Source organism: Hirundo rustica, chromosome 2 (genome assembly GCF_015227805.2).
Source record: "Hirundo rustica isolate bHirRus1 chromosome 2, bHirRus1.pri.v3, whole genome shotgun sequence".
Classification (NCBI taxonomy): Eukaryota; Metazoa; Chordata; class Aves; order Passeriformes; family Hirundinidae; genus Hirundo; species Hirundo rustica.
In genome coordinates, this window is record NC_053451.1 from 30,010,417 (window position 1) to 30,031,295 (window position 20,879).

A 20,879-nucleotide genomic window follows, 5' to 3' on the forward strand; every position below is an offset into this window, starting at 1 on the left:
ACCCATTCATGTATTCTCTAAATTGAACGTTAGATTACCAGAGCAGGTTATGGTTACCACAGACTTTACCTTAAAGCATGAAGTGAAGTTAGTTTGCTTCTGGATTTTTCTCCCATTTTGGAAAAAAAGAAATTACCTTCAGCTCCAGTGAGGAAATAATAATCCAGTATGGAACACCTTAAGGGATGCAATGAGAAAACAGAAACTATAGAGTGTACAGTTCCAAAGATACAAGAGATACCACTGGTACAGGATCTCTGCCTTATTTCCTGGCAGGGCTTTCTATTGTTGCCACCTCATAGTGGGAGCTGGCTGTTTTCCCTGTTAGCAAGGGAGCCCTTACACATCAGCGTTGTTTTCTACTCTTTTTCATATCTGTAGGCTGGGCCAAATCTCTTGGCTCTAGGATTCCTTAAGGGACTTCCTTAGTTCTGAACTAGTTCCAAACTGCAGTTAGGCACAACAGTTTGATCCTGTGGCAAAGATGAGATTCCTGACTCTGCAAAAGGAGGAATCTGTCCATAGCTCTGTTTCACAGGACTACACACAAACTCTTAACTCAGCTTGTAAATCACAGGGAAGGGTTTGCTTGCCTTCTGTACCAGGAACAGGAAACCTAATTCAATGTCAACTGAGAGATTTACAGAGCTGTTAATCCCAGCAAGTAGAGGAGCACACTAAGTGAAGTACAATAATTATGCTAACAGCAACAAAACCTCCTGTCCTACTGCTAGCAAATTCAGCAGCAAAACTTCAGTGAGAGTGAGACTCAGCCCCAAAAGAGCAAGAAATCATTCACTGTCTTTTATGTTTGTAAGCCCAGAGCCCATAACAGCCTAGGAGCCGTTTCCATCTGATAGGCCTGCCTTTAGGATTCCAATTTAAGCATTTAATATGATTCTTTAAGATCTCTCTGGGATTTTAAGCATGTTACATTTGCATGTATGCAACTAATATTACTGTGTGAAGAACAAATGCCCAGTTCTGTTTCCCACTTAATTTTCTCTCCCATCTAAGACTAGTTTGGCTCAGATGGAAATAGTGGGAAAAACAGAGGTGCTTGAAGAATAGGGCTTGCATGTTGAAAGCTGTGCCAGTTTCTGATTATCAGATCCATCTCCTCTTATCGAGGTTCATACACCTCTCAGTGGAAATAGGAAAATACAACCACGTCGAACTTGATGTTCTTCCTAGCCTTGTATAACTTCAGAACCTGATTCAGAAAAAATATGTTAATGTACTTCAACAGTTGAATGGGTTTAGATGGAAGGTAGGAAAATGCAGTAAGAACCACCTCAAATGCCCTAGCTGGATGCTAGGAAAAACATTGGGCAGAGAAATGGAACTATCTTAAACAATCAAACAGAAACCAAGAACTATAGGGTAAGACCTGATAATGGGGGTAAAATGTATTAGAGAGACTACCCTTACATTTATTCCCAGATTTCTAAGTGTATGGGGAAAATACCCAACAGCACACCAAGGAAGAGAACTGAGAATTACAAAGGAGAAGAGGGAGTAAGAAGACAGATGATATTCAAGAAGATTGGAAGAAACTGAGGTAATGTGTCATAGAGAAGGAACAAGGTACACCACAAGTGACAGCAAAATAAAAAAAAAATCATTTAGAATTAAAGACTTTTCAATATATAAATTAGTTTATTTTCATTTAGATATAAAAGTTATAAGTACAATTAATGTAAAACAGTATCTGATAAAGACCACTGAATCAGTTAATCTCTCTGCATAATTTGAGTGAGAGGCTGTGACAGCATCATTTGATGTCAACAAATAGCTTGAAGAGTCACTGCTGACAAGGCTAATTAAGTAAAAGGATGCTTTCTGGGCACACAGAAAATCATCTTGAATCAGAAATTAGCATCCTACCTTCAGGTCACCCCAAAATAACATAAGGCAATTTCTTTCACACATTCCTCGTCAGAAAAATAATCAGACAGGTACACGAACTGACTTTTTTTCCTGGGTGGACAGAGGGAATGCTGAACCATCAGTCAAGACTTCAGAAGAGCACAGCTGAAAAACACTGCCAGGTCTCATCCTCAGCCTGATGAGCAGGAAGGCACAAAACAGATCCATCAGTGTTCAAGTTCTCTTCATGGACTGCTTTTCTGATAAGATCATCTCAAGAAAATATCTCAGCAGCTACTGAAAAATGCTTATCTGAAAGATACAAGAGCTGGACTTCTCAGCCTCAATTCATATTTTACAGTTAAATACAGTCTTTACTTTGCGATTACGATCATTATTCTTTCTGGCAATATCAGAAAACGTCTTCACAAAGTTTTGTTAATTTGAAAGCGCAAGTGATATCTACCGCTGCAAAGACTCCAGAGACCAAAAGCGATGTATCTGCTCTTTGCAGCTTGAAATGGAGTTAGTCTGCTGACAAGGACAATATCCAAAGCCGGAGAACACCTAATTCTTGTCTCGGTGGAGGGACAGACTTCTCCAAACCATGGTGAATACGCGCAATAGGGAGGAAGCAGGCAGGACAGTGACTGTTCTGTGTTTCAGTACACAGATGTGTGCATTGAGGCCTCCAGGCCACACCGTGCTGCAATCCACTCTGGTGAGTTAAGGCCACATGAATCGAGTGTTCCATGCTGTGACACACAGGCTCCATACTGTACATCCAGTACTAAAAATGGAACATCATTGGAAGGACACGTTGCAAAGCCTTGTGGTACAATTACATTAAACTTACTGATCCCTTTGAAAATACCTGTAAATCTCTTTTTGAGGTAACTCCTTATAATCAGGCTAATATTTATACAAAATCTACTTTAATATGCCATGCCTTGAGATAATCTCACGTTAAAAAAAATAAAATTGGTCACAAACTTATACCTAAAAATGTAGCAAATTTCATGAACAATAATGAAATTAAAAAATATTTCTCATCAGTTTACAGTCTAGAATCAACCAATCAGAACACTGTTTTTCAGAAGTGGTACTGTGTGTTGTTACAATACCACCTTCTGCCAAATTCAGCCAGATTCTATCATCTATTCAGTCTCATTTTTCACATGGTTAGAAGTAACAGAAATAGCAATGAATATAATATCACCCACTGAAAAGTGAGTGTTTGAGATTGGATTGTTCTTCATTTGGTAAAACAACAGTCAAGGGATAGAGAGAAATTAGATTACTGAAAGGGAAATGGAGTATCAATCTTAGCAGACGATCATTCCACAGAGTAGAAGTGTTGTATTAGAGCCAATGTCTTATTCCAGCTGTTTCTTTTTTTCTGAATTCATCTGATCAGGAACTCTCAAGTAGCATCATCTCCCAGGCCTTGTGGAAGCTTCAAGGTAAATGAACATATAGCAATTGTTTTTCTAATCCTAGCAGCAAGGAGTTCCAATAAGTGGGCTTAGCCCACTCTCATGCAACATCTGTAAACAAGGATTGTAAAAGCATAATCAACACCAATGACAGAAACATCACCTAGACTTTTTGTTTTTCCACAATCCACACAGAGGCTGCTCCAAAGCTTGTCTGCTGTCAACTCCCACAAGGCTCTGAAGGCTGGAATTGATTTTCTAATAAGCCTGCATAAGTCTGTCCTCCATTTCCCTTCCAATATGCTCTTCATAGCTAGAAGAACTCTTTGAACTCTTACAAGATGCAGGGGAGGGAGTGAGTTCCATGTTTCATGTCTGTTGTCCCTCATTCACAGACCAATTTACTATCAAAGCTGGAGAGTCCAATAGCAAAGGCCTGAAGAGCACAGAGAGGATAATTATAGTCCAGAGTGAACACATCTTCCGCTACACGACCAAACTGCATCACGATGTAGTCAGCTGGAGAGAGAAGACATTCAGAGATGAACAATTCCACAGTGAAGGAAAAGAACAAAATCAACAACAACAACAAAAAGCCAAACAAAACCCAACCACAAACCGCAACCCCCCAAACACATCTGCCAGTCCCAAATAGACATGATTGGTGCATCCATCCTTTCTCACCAGAGCAGCCTTGAAATCTGTCCTCTAGAGTGACTGGGCTATTCTAGAGATTATTTTTCTTCTCAGAACCAAAGCTCAAACCATTCTTTTTCTAGCCTGAAGGTGCTGTATTAAACCTTTTCTATCACTTCAGGGAAGCTTTCATTTGCCCCCTCTTTTGCTTCAGTTATGGGCAGCAGAGTCTGCATCCACCCCAGGAAAAAAAAGGAGGCCTTATATAATTTTCCTGACAGCTCAGAAGTTTCCAGTAATCCTGAACTAGCTTCCTTTACCCAGTTTTCCTCCTCTAGAAAGGGTGTCCTATTCCTCCCCACCCTCATGAAATAAAATTAGGTTCTCCCTGTTTAAATAAGTCCCACACAATCTCCACCAGACTCTTACGGTCATTGTCATGGACAATCTGGAAGTTCTTCACTGAGGCCTGAGTGACCCTCCCATGGAAGTTCAAAACATAGGACTGAGTATCATCATTCCACACTGGAGCCTTGTTGTGCAACTCAATGAGGTTCTCTAAATTTTTGTTTTGCCATTTTGACAGCAGACCCTCATGCTCCTGTTCAGAAGAAAGAAATATATTTATCAGATTTAGAATGGCTCTGCCTCTGAGTACTACCTCTCTTGTGTGTGCACCCTGTCACTTCATTCCGTCTTTAATGAAACACAATGACATCACTTAAACTCAGTCTGAATACTGAATACTTTCTGCAAGTACCAGGAAGAAACTTTCCTAGATTCCCAGTCCAAGCATTCCTTTTCACTCGATAAAGTAAAAAGAGTGACAGGGAAGGAAGTGTGTGTATGGGAAAGGGAGCAATTCAGAGTCCACAGATAATTGCCACCCTGCTGGCATGAATCCCTTCTGAGTCTCAATCTTTCTCTGATCCTGTTGCATCCAGTTTCCATTTCTGGAACATTCTAAACTTTGAAATAAAACAAAATAAATCTACAGTTAACTGCACCGTGGCAGGCCCTGAAGTGCTTCAGTAGAAAGTCCAAAGACTGTAGTAGAATGTAGGGTTAAATCCTATCGGATCTAACGAGTCATGCACAGTATGAAAACCAGAGAGAAATAAAACCAAAAAGATACAAAGAGGAAGTAAAACAGCACATTCAATTTGACAAACAATGAATTACAAGGAGATTCAGGTTGTAGTGAAACATGACATATGACTTAATTTTAAAAGTTCTGCAACAAATAATATTCAAACTATATACGCCAGAACTCTGAAGAAAAAGAGTCCAAGCTTAAGGTACTAATAGGAAAAAAATGCTCAGAAAGCAACATGTTGTGGTGGTCTGACTAATATCTTCTATATTGTAGAAAGATACCATATCAGATTTTTGAGGATAACCTAAATAAAACTTCTTGTTCAGTTTAGTTACTTTTTATCGTCATTTACTTTTTAAAGATGAAAAATAAACCCCTGAGAACAAGCACCAACTAAGTGCATTTCGATTTAGGGGAGAAAAATAAAGGCAGGGCCATGGAACTGTTACTGTACTAATGGGAGAGATGGCAACACAAAGTGAAAGACAATGAATAAATGACCACTTCCAGATACAATTTTTCTGACAATTCACTAGAATTAAATATCTTTTATGGGCTCTCATGACTCTCAATTTCCTTTCTTGAAGATTTTTTTCTCTGACCTCAGAAAATACGTTCTTGTCCTACTCCTATCTACTCACAGCATGGCTACAAATACCATTTTCTAGCTTAAAACATTGACCACGCCTTTTGGCTGGTACCTCCTCTTTCTGCCTTTTGGTCTTCTGTCACCAAACATAAAACCCACATTAAGGGAATTTAATTTCCATCACACACCTTAACATACCTTCAGATACTGTTCTGTAAGCTTTTAGCTACAGTGTCTCTCATAACTATGAGAAATCCTCACTGAATAGTCACAACAAAACTCCATCCTTCTCCTTCAAGAATCCTCCTTTTCTGCTACTCCTACAAAAGGACTAACAGCATTCTGATCAAAAATTTATTTATTCTCTTGGTGTTGCACCAGCAGTACCTTATCTGTCTATTGCCTCTCTGTTGCAATCCCCACCCTGGGTAAGAATGGGAGCTCACGGGAGAAGCGAACATGTCCTGTGTTCATCCAGCCCTCAGCACAAGAATCCCAAGTGAGAGCAGCTTGTAGATGCAACAGCAACAAGGTAGAGATAAGGAAATGATTTAGGCTGACCAAAGGACCCATAAGGATACATCACTATTCAGAGAGCTACAGATTAGGTAGAAGGCAAGAAAGAATTAATCAACACATTTAGGCAATATTGTATTTACTCTCCAGGAGAATTCCCAAAGCCCTGGCTCCTGAAAACCCTGACTGGCAGTCACACCCAGGCCTCTACAGGGAAGTTTTAACCTCTTCCTTTGATCTGAAACATTAGCAAACTTCATAACTCACATTTCGTGGACGGATTGGAATTCGCTTATGGTTCATGTTCATTCCTGGAATGATCACAGACATTTTTCTGGGACCCTTAAATCCTAAGATATTAGTTTCCTGAAAGACAAGGACAGCCATTATTTTCAGTAAATGAGATATTTCACCTCAGAGAAGGAAAGACAGCAAAACGGCACTTGTATCACCATTTGTACTGGTTCTTAGAATTTTGCTGGCTACAACTGTAGCAGCAGTTATCTAACTGCAACTGTGTTTATCCAATGAGGATTACTTTCTCTCCCTTCCTCATTTAGAGGACAGGGTTAGGAGATATGCATGCTATTAACTAATTTAGAGTGCCCTTTTCAGCCTACTGAAACATTTACAACAAAATTAAACAAGTGCAACTTCCAGGCATATGGTTTTTGCACCTGAGGCAGTAATGTGCTGAAATCTTGCTAGTGAACAAGCCTTAAGTATGATAAAAGGCAAAATATCTTTGACCTGACTCTGCGTTGTCTGAATATCACAGTTAGTCTAAAATGTTTCTGAACAATGAATGACATTTTTCTTCAGGCGCTGTTATTTGTGTTTAAGACCACACTTACAATCTTCTCTCAAATCACGCTGTTTTATAAATGTTTAAGAACAGACCTAGGAAGGGAAGTATTCAGCAAGTATCCAAGCTCCAATCTTAAGCAGATTTTTCCAGAGTACTGAAGGAGACTGCTCCAAGTGGATTGAGTACAAAAAGGAAAGGAAAAAAGTCCTGGTATTCTCAAACCATTCATTTAACAGTATCAGCCAAAATCCAAGGGCCCATTTAAAGTATTCTGTAACAATGTCAGTGATAACCTTTAAAATTCTCAACGACCAATTAAAAGCCAGAATCTTTTAGAAGTATTGAATTGATTGACATAAGTGGTACAGCTTCTCCTAACACGTTAATGTATTGTGCAGACACAGACAAAGGTCTTTAGAGCTGCAACCTCTGTTACTTCACTTCAAAAAATCTAGGGGCATGTGTAAGAATGAGGGCACTGATTTTATTCATATTTAAACTTTACTAACTCCTTGTAGATAAAAGTTAAGAATTCTGACTTTATATTAACTGCCTGTGCTCATTCTAACACCTTGATGCGTCCAGCTAGGTAGGAAACTGAAGAATACTATATACAAAGAAAATATCTAGTGATACTTCTGTAAACAGGCTAGTACTGGAATTACCGCATCAATTTTTTCCCAAGTGCCATTAAGATCAAGAGTAAAAGCAAGAAATCAAGATGCTGATCCAGTGGGCTAACGCAGCTTTAAGCTTCTGTGAGAAAAATAAAAATCCTTCCACTTCCACAGCGAATGCTTTGTAGAGAACCTCAAATTTTACGCAAACCATAGGACTGGAACATGAAATAATGTGACATAAGAACTCTCATAAGAACTTCTGTAGTGTCCACAACTGCCTCCTTACTCTGAATCCTATACTGAGGTGATTCACAAGAGCAGAAGAACACTTCTAAAACAGAGCTAGTGAATCACAGTTTACTTTGGAACCACATCCTTACCACCAACAAGCTACTGCTGAAATAATACTAGCTCTCTGCTATCCCTCAGAATGCCTTTGGTTCTGCAAAAACTAATTCTGCCTCACAGGGTACTCCAGTTCCTTCTCAGGGTCTACCAGATCCCAGCTGGGCCAGAGGCAGTTTGTGCTTGGCTGGCTCCACATAAAGCATGTGCTGACTGGCCACACATTGAATAGGCCAGATAAGAAGGCCATAAGGACGTTAGTTTGCGTGTTAAGAAAGCAATGTCAGGAGTGGGGCCTTTTTTGTTTTTTTTAATTAAAGTTGTAAGAATGTATCTGTGAGGGCCCTACCTCTGGTTGTATCTGGTTGAAATTGGTCACTTGGTTCCAAAGTGGAGGAGGCTGGCAGCAGCTGGATTTTGCAAGCTGTGTTTCCTCAGTAACCAAGCAAAAAGAAAGGGGCAAAAAGGGAGAGGCAGTACTTACATAACAAATAGCTGCGAGCTCCTGTCTCGTATGAGCCTTTTCCACTAGACTTTGTGCCTTGACTGGGTTAACACCATGGTCATAGACGGTAAATTTGGTTCCCATGAGGTTTGACCTAATGTCAAGTTATGGAAAAGCACAGAAAGAGAGGCATCAGTAGAAAGTTTTATCATATTCTGAAAGCGTTTACACAGCACAGCAAAAACACACATCTCCTGCCATCTGTATCTTCCTGCTGCCAGCTCACTGAGGAGCTTCCATGATGTGCCCATGAGAGCCCATAACCTCTCCTGGAAAAACATCTAGACAATTTTTTCTGAGTTGCCACAGTGAATGGTAATGCTAAAGAAGGCAGCCAACCCAAGTGAATACAGATTACATTGAGCAGAGCAATGCAAGTTCATTCTTTTTGAATTTATACCAGATTGCCAGTCATAACCACAACTCAGTTAAAACCCTATCTCAACTGTTTATAGTTTTCACCTGTGGCTCTCACCTGAGTTTTCCAATGAAACTTTCCCCTTTCCGGGATAAATCAGTTGGGTCAACTGATATGAGGTAATTGGATGTTTTGCTCTTCTTTCTTTTTCTCCCTGCAAGAAGGAATGTCTGGAAAAACAAAACTTTGATCAAGACTGATGCTTTTTAAGAATGCAGAGGCATCGCTATCCAAACTGTTCTCTCTCCATTTCTCATATGCATTCCCTTTTTTTTCTGTGCTAATATTACTGCCTCCATGATTTTGTTCTCTTCCAAAGTGCCCGCCTGAAATCCTATCCCTCCATTAGCTCACTTGGCAGTCTAGATTTAATACAACTGTCCTTTCTAGTCTTCCCTCCTTTTCTTCTGGAGCAACTCAGTCTTCCACCTCTTTTTTAACATTTAACACTTTTATACATTTTTTTAATACTTTTTCAATTTAATATTTCACTGTATTATGGCTTTTAAGCAACAATACAATGCTAATTACATGCTAATTCCCTCCTTAATACCTTGGCCAAATATAAGCTGTCCTCATCTGCATGATGGCTCTCCTCAGCTACTGGTTTCTTACCAAAAGTTCTCCCTTGCAGCAAAAATATTCTGTGGTAGGAGTACAATAGCCAAGATAGCGTGTGCTGCTTCCAATACCTTTTTGTTGTCATCCCTCTCCAGGTGCATGTAGTAAGTAGGGAAGAGTCCCCGGTCCATTCCCTTTTTATCTCTAGTGATTCGACACTTGACACTAATTCCACGGGGTGCAGGGCGCAATGCAAAATCCTCCAAGTTCTCGACTTCTCCCAGCTGTGCATCTGCCTGAGGGGATGGACTACAGGAAGCACCTGTTTCCTATGGGAAGAAGCATCATATTAGCAAATTAATATCAGCTCAGAGACTCTGGTATTCCACAAGAAAATGGTGGTTTGTTGAAACATAAGATACGTCTCCAGAAGATCCTGGGGAAAGGAAGGTTAAACAAGATACCACCTTGTTTCCTCAGACGAAAGCAGCTGAAGCTTTTACTCTGAGGAAAGATTAGGTCTCCAAGTGGAAAAGGCAAATTTCCATTAAGCAGATATGAGTGATTTGCTAGAAAGGGGGAAATAGGATGAGATGCTATAAATATTCTAAGCAAAGAACCTCTTTGCTTTCAGAACTTCAAAGACTGTGGAAAATAAAACAGTATGATAGAGCAGGACTGATGGATGCTGCAGTAAGATGGGCTGGGATTTTGTGACTGAAATGAGTGCTGAGATTATATTGGTTCAGAACAGTAGCAGAAATGGAGTAAGCTGCTGGTGAAACCATATCAGCTAGATGTTGGAAGAGCCTTAGAGCAATCTGTATAATCAGGATGCATAGGGTAATCAAAGGAATTCTAATTCTAATGGAAATCTGGTACAGGTCATTATTTTTTCCTTAAAGGTAGCTGAATCCTGTGAATTGTAGCACCCAAGTAATTCTTCTTTGACTGGGGTTTCAAGATGGAGTTGCAGGTTTATCTCTATTCCCAGCTATAGCCAGTAGGAAACCTGAATCAATAGCACAGACACAGATACATAGATCTGAAATTCACTAGTCAGTCACACCCCTTCCCCTCCTCCAGCACCCACCACCCTCTATCTCCAGCACTTTGCACGCACAGCCCAGTCTCCCAAGAAGCTGACACCCAGACCTCTTGCACTACACCCCTACTAGTGCAGGGTAACATACACACAGTACCTCACAGATACACTCGGGGGGGTCTCCTACAGCATGGCCTTTGAAGGGTGTCCAGCATCCATGCTCAAACCCCATGGTCTTTATCTGGTCTGAGTTAGCTCAGACCCCATGTCTTCCTGATGCTAATCTCTTCCAACTCAGTGGCTAATCCAGCATATCATTTGTCAACATGAGTATGTATATCACACACACACATCCACACAAGAAATAGTTAGAAGTGGACTTTCAGAAGAGAGTGGGACACGCTGAAGTAATCAAGGCATAAGGCTTGGGCAGACAATCATACTGTTGTGCAGTTGTTTGCACATATCTGATGCCTTTTACTCCCTTTAATCCCTGTCTTCCTATGCTTATTACTCCCTGATCCACCTTGATACCCACCTTTTCCCTCTTCAGTTCCTTTCCCCAAACATCTCGTATGATGTTTGTCCAATCCCAGCATTCTCTGTTCCATTCCAAAATTCCAAATTTCCCTTTGTATCCCACAATAAATGCTATAAACCTTCAGGAAGAAATCCCTCCTCTGTCTGCATGGCATTTTAGAGCTTCTGAGTCATTTTGGTGAATTTTGCAAAGACAATGGCCCAGTCTGTCTCCTTTAAGGGTAACAGTGCTGACTCACTGTGTTCCCATATTCACTGATTAGGCTCCCTAGGATCCTCCACCCACAATTGTTCCTTTGATCATTGCTAAGTCTTCATGTTTAACTCAGTGTCCCTTCAGTCAGATAACCTGACAATCCTGACCCTCCTCTGCTTTCAGGGAATGATGCTGCTGGCTACTTTACTTGCAGCTACTGTACTTAATCCAGCTCTCCAGGGGTCAGCACTAAAATCAGGCAGGTGCCCAGTGCTTACCAGAAATGGATTTCAAGACACTTACTGCAAAAGACTTCTCACTGGATGCAGAACTAGGCCTCTCAGATTCAGGGTATGGTGAATGAGATGCTGGTCTCTTACTAGCTTCTTCCTCTTCTGTGTCCTCCTCATCAAAATTCAAACTGCCTGAAATTCCTGTCAGAATACAGGATTAAGCATGTAATATCTGAAAGAGGGTATCACTAATTCATATATGACTCTTGAATACCTATTCACACTCCTTATTTCTGTTTTTTCCAACTGCTGATTCTTAATTTGTTTCAACTGCTGATTTTCTTCATGTGCTATTTCTCTTCCTGAGCCTTGAAATTCAAATTCCTAGTGATATTTTGCAGCAGTCACTGTACAGATGATTAAGCAGCTGTCAGGCCTCTATTAATATGGATTTTACTTGATATTCCATGACATAACATATTGCTTAGTTTATGTTGTCACTGAATTAATTTTGCATATTTTCATGCAGAAAAGTCCTCCATGTCTTAAGAACAACAATAAAAGTAAATCCAGATAAATATGCTGACACTTATCCCATAAACTGGACTCCATACAGTTTACATCCTTTACCATTTTCCCTCAGCCTTACACATACTGAAACAGTGTATGACAATTTTTCAGTAAGAGCCCCTCCTGTTCTTACATCAGTACCAAAAACTCAGGTCCAGAAATACTAATAATGACTTGAATTCTGAAACTGAAGGACAGGCTGAGAAGGTTCAGGATTTATTTAATCTTAATCTAAGCACAGTCATGTAGAGATGGCTGTGGGTATATAACTAAAATAACTCTGCATAAAGATATTTATGAGGAGGCTCTGTACACATCACTAGCTGGTGTGTCCTTCCACTTGGAACTGTATCATCAATTGGTCATTAGGAAGAAGTGGAGTCACTGTCCCTGGAGGTGTTTAAGGAAAGACTGGATGTGGCACTTAGTGCCATTGTGAAGGTGACAAGGTGGTGTTTGGTCACAGATTGGACTCAATGACCTCAAATGTCTTTTCCAACCAAATTGATTCTGAGCATCCGAGATTTTGTTCTGTGATTCTTTTCTTTAATTTGGCTGTTGAAAGGAAATATATCTAAAGGATTACAGTGAACACAGCCTGCTTAACTGAATTATTTTCTGAGAGCATGTATTATAACAATACTCTGACATGGCACTGCTGGAAGTCTCAGATAAACCAGAAAAATCCAGTCTTAACAACCTGTCAGTAAACTTCCCAAAGGACGTTTGGGAAGGGGAAAGGCGTTGACCCTGGTACTCCAGCCAATTTCAAAATTCTCTGTTTATATTCTACCTCCACTAATTTCCCCTGAAGTTACTGGATATTCTCTCCTCCTTCCTTTTCTAACTCTTGTGTAATGTTGCTATCTGTAGGTAAGCAGTTGTGCCATCTGACAGCTGGATGAGAATACCTCTGAACCTGATAGTACCTCAATACATGCAGTATACTGGAAACATTCTGAGAGACAAGCTCTGCAAAATAAAACCAAGCTGTATACTAAATTAAGCACTACCCATTATTTGCTGCAAAGTGCTTAGGCTGCATGCAAGAAAAAAGGTTTCCTGTAGTACTGGCAGCAACTTCAGATACTTGGCCGACAGAGCTTGACACTCCACTAGGAAATTACTCAATGGGATATAACTATTGAATATATAACTCACAAAACGCTGACTGTGACAGCCTCTGACTCAGAAAAAAATACCTTTCCTGTCAGTCTCCTAAGGAGTTAAATTATGGCATTTACTGAAGGGTCCTGCTGTTGTGAAAATATTCAAGCATCTTATCAAGATTTAACATATCTGGAATAAAAACACCCCAAACTTTAGCAAAATGTGGTAGAGCTTTTTGTCAGCAATTTCCTTGGAAAGACCAGAAATTATACAGCACATTGAGAAACGCTTAAAATATAACTGGCATGGTTCAAATAATATCAGCAAAAGGAACTGCAGCACTGCACTTCCACATACTGCAGAATCTAGTAGCTCTTTTAACAGGGATATCCTAAAGACATTTGTTTCACAATTCCTCATTTTTTAATGCCACTAAAATAAAGTTAAAAAAGTAGAAGGGTCCCAAAAAAGACATTTACCCATTAACTCTTACCTCGTTTCTGTAATATTTCTTGCAGATCTGGTTTGCTTGCTGTATCTGTTACAGCCTCTCCATCATTTTCCTTATCTGCATTGTCTTCTGGTTTGGTAGATCCAACAGACAGAGTTTGGAGCTTGGCCCCCAAATCCTGCACTTCTGATTTCAGGAAAGCAGCTGGTCCATCAATGCCTGCAGGCCAAAATGAAACAGAATTCCAAAGTCCATTTTTTTATGCTGAAAGATGCATGGCCAGGATTGTGGCTCTTCATCCTCCCTTCCTCTAGCATCTCTTTAAAGTACTGAAATATACTCGTTCAATTTTTTTCAGAGGCTTGGGAGGAGTCAGGCCTGACTCTGGTACAGACTGCCTATTACTTTAAACAGATTAGTTATCAGTTTCTCCCTACCTAAATACAGAGATTTTATCTATCTTTTTACAAGGGCTTAAGCAAGTATACAATACAAGTTGTATTTGTCACCTAATATGTAGCACAAAATACATAAGTGTAATTCCAGCTTTGGATTTCTTATTTTCCCACTGTTTTCCCTCTTAAAACTTTACTGCTTTATCTAGGCATGGTATTTCTGACTTGTTTACTGCTGTTATGACTTCTGAGAAAGCTTCAGAACTATGAAAGGTAGGGAATGAGCAGTTAAGTTTTAATTCGAGTCTTACTGAAGACTCCTACCTTAAGAGTTACACCTATCTTATCTCATTCTCTTAACTCAATAGTGTCTTTTAACAGAAGCTTTCTTCCACCTGATTTTAAACACATAAATGCTACAATAAACATCACCACTCTTTTTCCCATCCTATGATCCTGAAAGGCACCTGGAGAACAAGAAAAATATTCAAGAGAGAAGGGATAACATAGTTCCAACTGTTCTTCACCCCAGGTAACACCACTTGTTTGAGGGTTTAAAATTCTACCGTGCATATTAATTTGCTATCAATACAACACTTGAATTATCACACACCTCAAAGCCATAGAATGCCTTCCCATTACTTTCTTGAAAGACTGATGGGCTCTCATAAACAACTTCCTGACACTGCCACTGGAACAAAATTATTTCATTGCTGCTCTTTGTCACATAGCAGTTTTCAGGCTCTCACAACTGCATTTATTTGCACTCCTAAAATAATGGTCACTATTTTACTCCAATGTTTTGAGGCCACCAAGTCATTGCCTTTGGCCCTGAGAGCACTCTGTGCTTGTTACTACTTTGTGGACCACTATAACCTGTCATGTTTCAGTTGTCTCAATGAAGACTACAGAAAGCAATAATGAGGTAAAACCCGTCAAGAGCCTAACAGTGTTCATAACACTTTTTTTTTCCTTTCTCCACTTTATCATTCAGTCATATGCAATCTGGAGGTACAGTATGCCACGACATGATAAGGAAACACCATACAAGCGGTCGCTACCGAATTATTTTCGTTATTTTACAGCTTTAGAAGATTTTTTTACTTTGGATTTGTATGCTCTCACCTTTATAAATTGCCAGCCCATTTCTACAGTTCTCCTAGCCTAACCCAAGGGAAAGATTACTCAAGGGCACATGAAGATTTACAGCTGTCAAAAAAACAAGGTGAGGTTTTTGTTTGCTTTCACAGTTTCATATTGCTCAACCACACTGTACTACAATTCAACTTTTGTATATAGAAAAGTATGTAACCAAACTTATCACTTGACCTCTACCACAGCAATGTGACGTAACACGTGCCCTGGGATTTTGGGGAACCTTGTTGCAATCAGGTTGATTATTTACCATGTAAAACAACATCACTGTGGACAGGGGGAGGAGTTTCTACTAATGGAGTCTGCTCCTCGCACCCTTTGGGCTTTGACCTGCGCAGCCTGGCCTCAGGATTTGGCTGTACCATCAATGGATCGAGACGTTTCTTCCTCTGCTTCTTCTCCAGGAGGGCTCTCTGTGGAATAAAGAAAAGAAGGAAACAGAGATGAGTAACCACATCCAGAGAGGCAGAATCCACGCCTCTGCCACTGGCAATGACATGTCCCTGATCAGGATCTCAAATAAACCTAAAATATTCTTGCAAGCTCTTACAAAGATTCTACACACAGATATCACCATGGTTTTGGAGTGGGACACTGACTTTGATTCTCTGTGAGAGGTTGACATGGACACCTACTTGTTTTCTGACCTGTCTTGAGACTATCAGTTAAATCCTTTTACCCATCTCAGCTGCAGCAATCCTTAACACAAACAAATTCAGCAGTCATCCATAATCCAGTATGAAACAGTCAGGACTTGCAAAGGAAAAGGTTTTTATCTCAAAAGTTATCACCTTATAGGGAGACCTTAAAGCAAATAGTTCCCAGAAACCAATGCTGAGAGATAAGACTTAGAGTGGGGAGACAAATAAATAAATAACAGTAATTAAAATAGGAATGATCCACTAAAAGGAAATTTGATCTACCTTGCAAAATTTTTCCATATGATTCAGGACTGAAAGGAAAGACTGGTAAGTCCAAATGCTAGAAATTGTAACATTATTTGTCCAAGATACATATACATTTGATACTTAAGATTTCCTACTCAATGAGAAGGGAAACAACTTCTAGACTTAGATCAAGACAAAAAGTGACATGGTGCCATTTTAAAGACAGACATGATTAGTCCTTAAAAACAAAGGTGGTGCATGAAGAAGGAAAAATCATATTCTAATATTCTGCACCATTATACAAACAGTGTGCAAGTTCCTTACAGATCCAGTTTATCCATGGCTGTCTCTTCGGTACCTGAACATCCCTGAAAATTGTTTTTGATGACAGAAACCATTTCTTCATCAAATCATTTTCAGTCTCACCAGATAAACCATTCATCAGTACCAGCAATCCAATCCACTTGAGACACAGACATTTTTGGAGCCCCTTCCTCTCCCGTTATTCTTTTCCTCTTGTTGGGTTTTTCTGCTCCTATTAGTCTTTTTTATCTCAAATGAAATTAGTTTCTCAGGCAACCTCTCCCTGAGGAATTTCAACACAACTCAGCCCTTGATCCTTTATTCTGTCTGTTTTTTTCACTTATCGAAAGAAAAAAAAACCAAAAAACCAAAAATCCAATCACCCAAAATCCAAACAAAACCAAACACACAAAACCTCAAACACAATAAACAAACAAACAAAACCACCTTGAAGCAAAAGTACTTTTTTTTTATTTAAACTCAGAATTACCCTTTGAAGACTGGACTGCAATACAGGTAGCGTTTGCTACTGCAGAATTATTTGCAAGGATTATCCTGCAGGGCAAAAATTACACAGAATTCCAAAGAGATTATCACATTGGTCTAGAATAAGAAAAAAAACATAAGCAGTAAAGTTAAATTCTTAGAATTTGCCAATTATGGATGTGTTTTCTAGGAAGGTAGTCAGACCTTTCAGAAGAATTTACATCCATGTTGTTTGTTCCTTTTTTAAATTAAAGCTGAGGAAAGGTAAGAAAACGTCATGATAGTTTATAATTCTCCAAAGGAGAGAGGAAAAATGAGAATAAGGATTTGAGAAAAATTGTTGTCAAGGCTTCTCTACCTGACAAATAAACAGGCAAGAAATAAAAAATCCCAACCCCCACAAAAAACAGCAAAACAGACACAATCTAAAGGCAGTAAGAAAATAAGAAAATATACAGCGACTGTGAGAATGCAAAATTGAATTTGGGATCAACACAGGATATAGTAATTTCAAGAGTTATTTAGTGTAATATCCTATTAGGTAAACTTTGTTAAACATTTCACTGCTCAATCTAAATTTTAATTGTTATTCCTATACACTGCCTTACATCAAAGGGTTTCCAGGATTCACCAATCCAATGGGATCAGCGTATATTAAAACACCGCCAGTTTAAATAAATTATAATAAAACTACCAGTTGACTGCTGGTAGATGTGACCGATCTTCCTTTCTTGTACGAACAACAGGATAATCAAAGAGACAAAACTTGATAGTAGCTTAATTTTTTTTTTTTTTTTTAGAGGCTTCCCTTTACTACTTCGCATGCTGAGATGGAAAAAATATGTGCAATTCCACTTTCAGGAGAGCAAAGAGTAGTTCATTTTCTCTCCATACGGTGGCAGAGCAGCCTGCCCTTCGGTACCAAGTATTCCCAGCTGCATTCCACTAAGGAAGTGGAAAAAGGAAACGGATATTTTGTTGGCTAATTAGCCTTTTCCTCCAGCTCTGTGTTACAGTAAAAATTCATATAATATTACTACATAAAATGTAGATAGTTCATGAACAGGACACCAGAATGCACAACCCATTAAATAAATAACAGATATTAATTACCATGGTCTATTAGGGATTTTGTGCTCCCCCTGCACAGGGAGATGGCAGCATTGCACTTGGAGCTGCAGATGCCTCAGAAGACAAAAACTTCTACTGATGAGGAAATAAGCACTGCCTGAGCAACCACACAGTCTTGCCTCAAGGAGAAGGCAGTAGTCCAGGAGAAAAAAGCATCCTGGCAGGCAGAGCTGGCCCACAGATGGAACTTGATTTCATGCACTATTATAAATAATAATTTACTGCAATTACAGGGTTTCCAAACCCATCATAAAGATGGATGGCAAGTCTCAGCTATGGTTTATTCCAAATTCTCTGTGTGACCAGAAATTCTGTGTATGATCCTGCTGGATTAAAACATTTTTAAAATTCCAGTTCCGATAATTGTTTATGACAAATTAATCAAGCAAAGCATCAGCTACAACCAGCAGTGAGTCCATCGTATTTGGTAGTGATGTCCTACTGGCCTTAGTTTCTTCAGAAGGCATAGTACTAGTCACATAAAAGTAGACTTTTTAAAGTATTTTTTCATTTATATTCAAACCTAATTCTAAAATCCTAAATTAGAGACTGTTAGCACTTCTCAACAAATCTCATTTGCAAAGGGTAGGGTGTTAAAATATATTTAGTGACATTTTCTAGCTCTCTTGTAGATGACCGCAACTTCAACAAAAGCCAAGAAGGATGAAAACAAATTTGCGAAAGGGAACAAATTATTTAAACTGACCTCTTCAGGATGCAACTGACAGCTGCTCTGAGGGAATTCCACCCAGCACAGCAGTTTTGTTTTGGAGGAATAGCCATGCATCCCCATGGCAAGGCCTGACACAAAGCAAACACTGATCACAATAGCCAGCGCCAGGAGACAGCAATTATTACCAGCTTATGATCCAAGACCAGTTCTAAAACACACCCTGATGTTCATCACTAGGCAGTCAGACCATCCTTAGCTTTGGAACTTCTTACCAAATAGCATTTGACACTAAATGCTCTTTTATAGATTATTTAAATTAATTCTATTTTTAAATAAATTGTTTGTTTTTAAACAAGTGTGACTTGACAGTCTACAGGTGAAGGACTATTGTAGCTTCCACAAATATGACGAAAGATACATTTTACCTCTTGACTCTGGAGTGTTTTAGATAAACGCTTTTATAGACCCAGATAAAATTGGTAATAAATTCAGTGCCTGAAGTCAAAGCCTAGCAAAGTCAGACTACAAATAATGACCAGGATCTGGTAAAGAGGATTATTACTCACTGCAACAGCTCCCTGAAGCCTGTTCAGTCTGGACTTAAAGATCCTCAGCTGAGAAAGCACTTTCCTAAAAACCATACTTGAATTTGAACAAGAAAAGTTTAATGCAAGACAGTGACCTGTAGTCCATGTGAAATGACCATCTGGAGAATCATAAGGAGCCTCATATCTTCTAATCTATTTATAAGCATTTGAAATTTCACAGAGAAAGAATATTAAGGATGGATACTCCACTGCTTTGAAGAAAATGGTAATGTAGCATCCAGCAAACAGCACTTCAAAAACTGAGACCCATAACCTAGTAATTGACCCATTCTTGGCTGTAAATATTTTCATTGTAGGAAGCAAAAGAAGATCAGAAGAGGCTGGAAATCCTTCTCAACAGCAGTGTTTAAGAGATCGTTCTATAGGTCAGTGAAACCATTCCTTTGATGCCTAAAATGGATAATTCCCTGCAGCCTTCCTGCATTTTGATTTATTCCTGCTCTCTAGTGACTCAATACCAATGAAATAAGAGAACATATGAAAAATAAATTTATCAAACACACCAAGTCTACAAGCTATGGCAAGGTTGACTTGAACTAATGAAAACCATGAAAGTCTTTGAAGTTCATTAGACCAACAATTTTTAGCACTTCACTCCCATTTCTCAAGTCTCTAGAGGGCTGTTTAATTTCCTATACTTATTTTTACAAGCTTCAGCACTATCACTTACCTGATTCTGTAGTTTCAGCTGTCGTAGTTTCATGCTTTCATCCTCAAAGATGCTGCAAAAGCAAAAGAAACAAGTTAGTAATCATTGCTACTAAACAGATTGCATTGCAAGAGCATAGGATATTCTCAGACAACAACTTCATCACCAAGACTCAAAAATGACTGTTAGACATTACTTCCATCTCACACGAAGACCAAGACACAAGGTATTAAAAATAAAACATATTCTGTCACAAATAAGACTGAACTCTGGTTTAGTCTCCTTTCTAAGCTATTCTGAAAAGATCTTGAAAGCACCAAAGGCTTCATTACTGGTAGATATATTACAAACCTCTGTTGAGGTGGGGCTAAGAGACAGTTTATACCTGAGGGCTTAACACAGTTCAGATCAATTCAATAAAGTCCCTGCTCCTCATAGCATACCTGATTCCAAATTAACTCAGCTTTGTCCTAGAGTCAAACCTACATCATTTTCTCTTCCTGCCAGATGTTCCAGAACTACCGTTAATACCTGAGAGAATCTGTGTTTGCAACATCTGACATTAATTCCTAAAGGTAAAAAAAAAGAATGATTTTCCTTTTTCAGTATTGTTACCCTGGTTTTTCTGAGTTTCTTTATTAGCCTTTTGATTTTTATAGATGGAGTCAGATCTTTTAGTTACTGTAGAATATTAGAGCAGTTTTCTACCTTTCCCACACAAATAATATAAACAAATCCTTTGTTTTTCATTCTCTGTCCTTTGTTTGCATATTTCTAACCTGAAAACAATTGTAACTGACAATTCGTCTGGCCACTGAGGCTGAGGGGTGGAAACCCCAAAAAGCCAATCTTCTGCTAGACTCAAAAATGTATAAAAGTAAAAAATAAACAAAGGGGTTTCTTCTCTCCGCTCTTTCAGCTGGGAGCTGGATCAGAAGAACCTCTGCGAAAATCTCTCGTCTGCGTGTGACTGCTTTGTGTGTCTCGGTGACACAGTATTTTATAGTTAACTTTCATAAGAACTCTAATTCTTTGTTTTGAGTTGTGT

The 20,879-nt window shown here is 39.1% G+C and overlaps 1 protein-coding gene across 1 annotated transcript; it reads right to left on the bottom strand.

Moving 5' to 3' along the window:
* Positions 1 to 1,639: 1,639 nt before the first annotated feature.
* On the bottom strand, positions 1,640 to 20,467 carry TULP3 (TUB like protein 3). Its single transcript, XM_040056982.2, has 12 exons — positions 20,447 to 20,467; positions 19,853 to 19,904; positions 15,345 to 15,507; positions 13,587 to 13,763; positions 11,484 to 11,614; positions 9,531 to 9,728; positions 8,896 to 9,008; positions 8,400 to 8,514; positions 6,410 to 6,508; positions 4,371 to 4,542; positions 3,644 to 3,824; positions 1,640 to 2,659 (listed from the first exon to the last, which is right to left on the bottom strand). Exons 2-11 carry the CDS (start codon positions 19,883 to 19,885, stop codon positions 3,691 to 3,693), a joined length of 1,335 nt encoding a protein of 444 aa, XP_039912916.1. The 5' UTR covers positions 19,886 to 19,904; positions 20,447 to 20,467; the 3' UTR covers positions 1,640 to 2,659; positions 3,644 to 3,690.
* Between the last annotated feature and the right edge of the window lie 412 nt (positions 20,468 to 20,879).

What these genes read in the sequence shown, in the direction of transcription:
- TULP3 (XM_040056982.2), bottom strand. Translation starts at nt 19,885, where the DNA reads ATGAAACTACGACAGCTGAAACTACAGAATCAG. An exon ending in AGCTGAAACTACAGAATCAG is followed by an intron (nt 15,508 to 19,852) that starts GTAAGTGATAGT and finishes TTTATTCCACAG; the next exon opens with AGAGCCCTCCTGGAGAAGAA. An exon ending in TTCCAATCCGTCCACGAAAT is followed by an intron (nt 4,543 to 6,409) that starts GTGAGTTATGAA and finishes TCTTCTGAACAG; the next exon opens with GAGCATGAGGGTCTGCTGTC.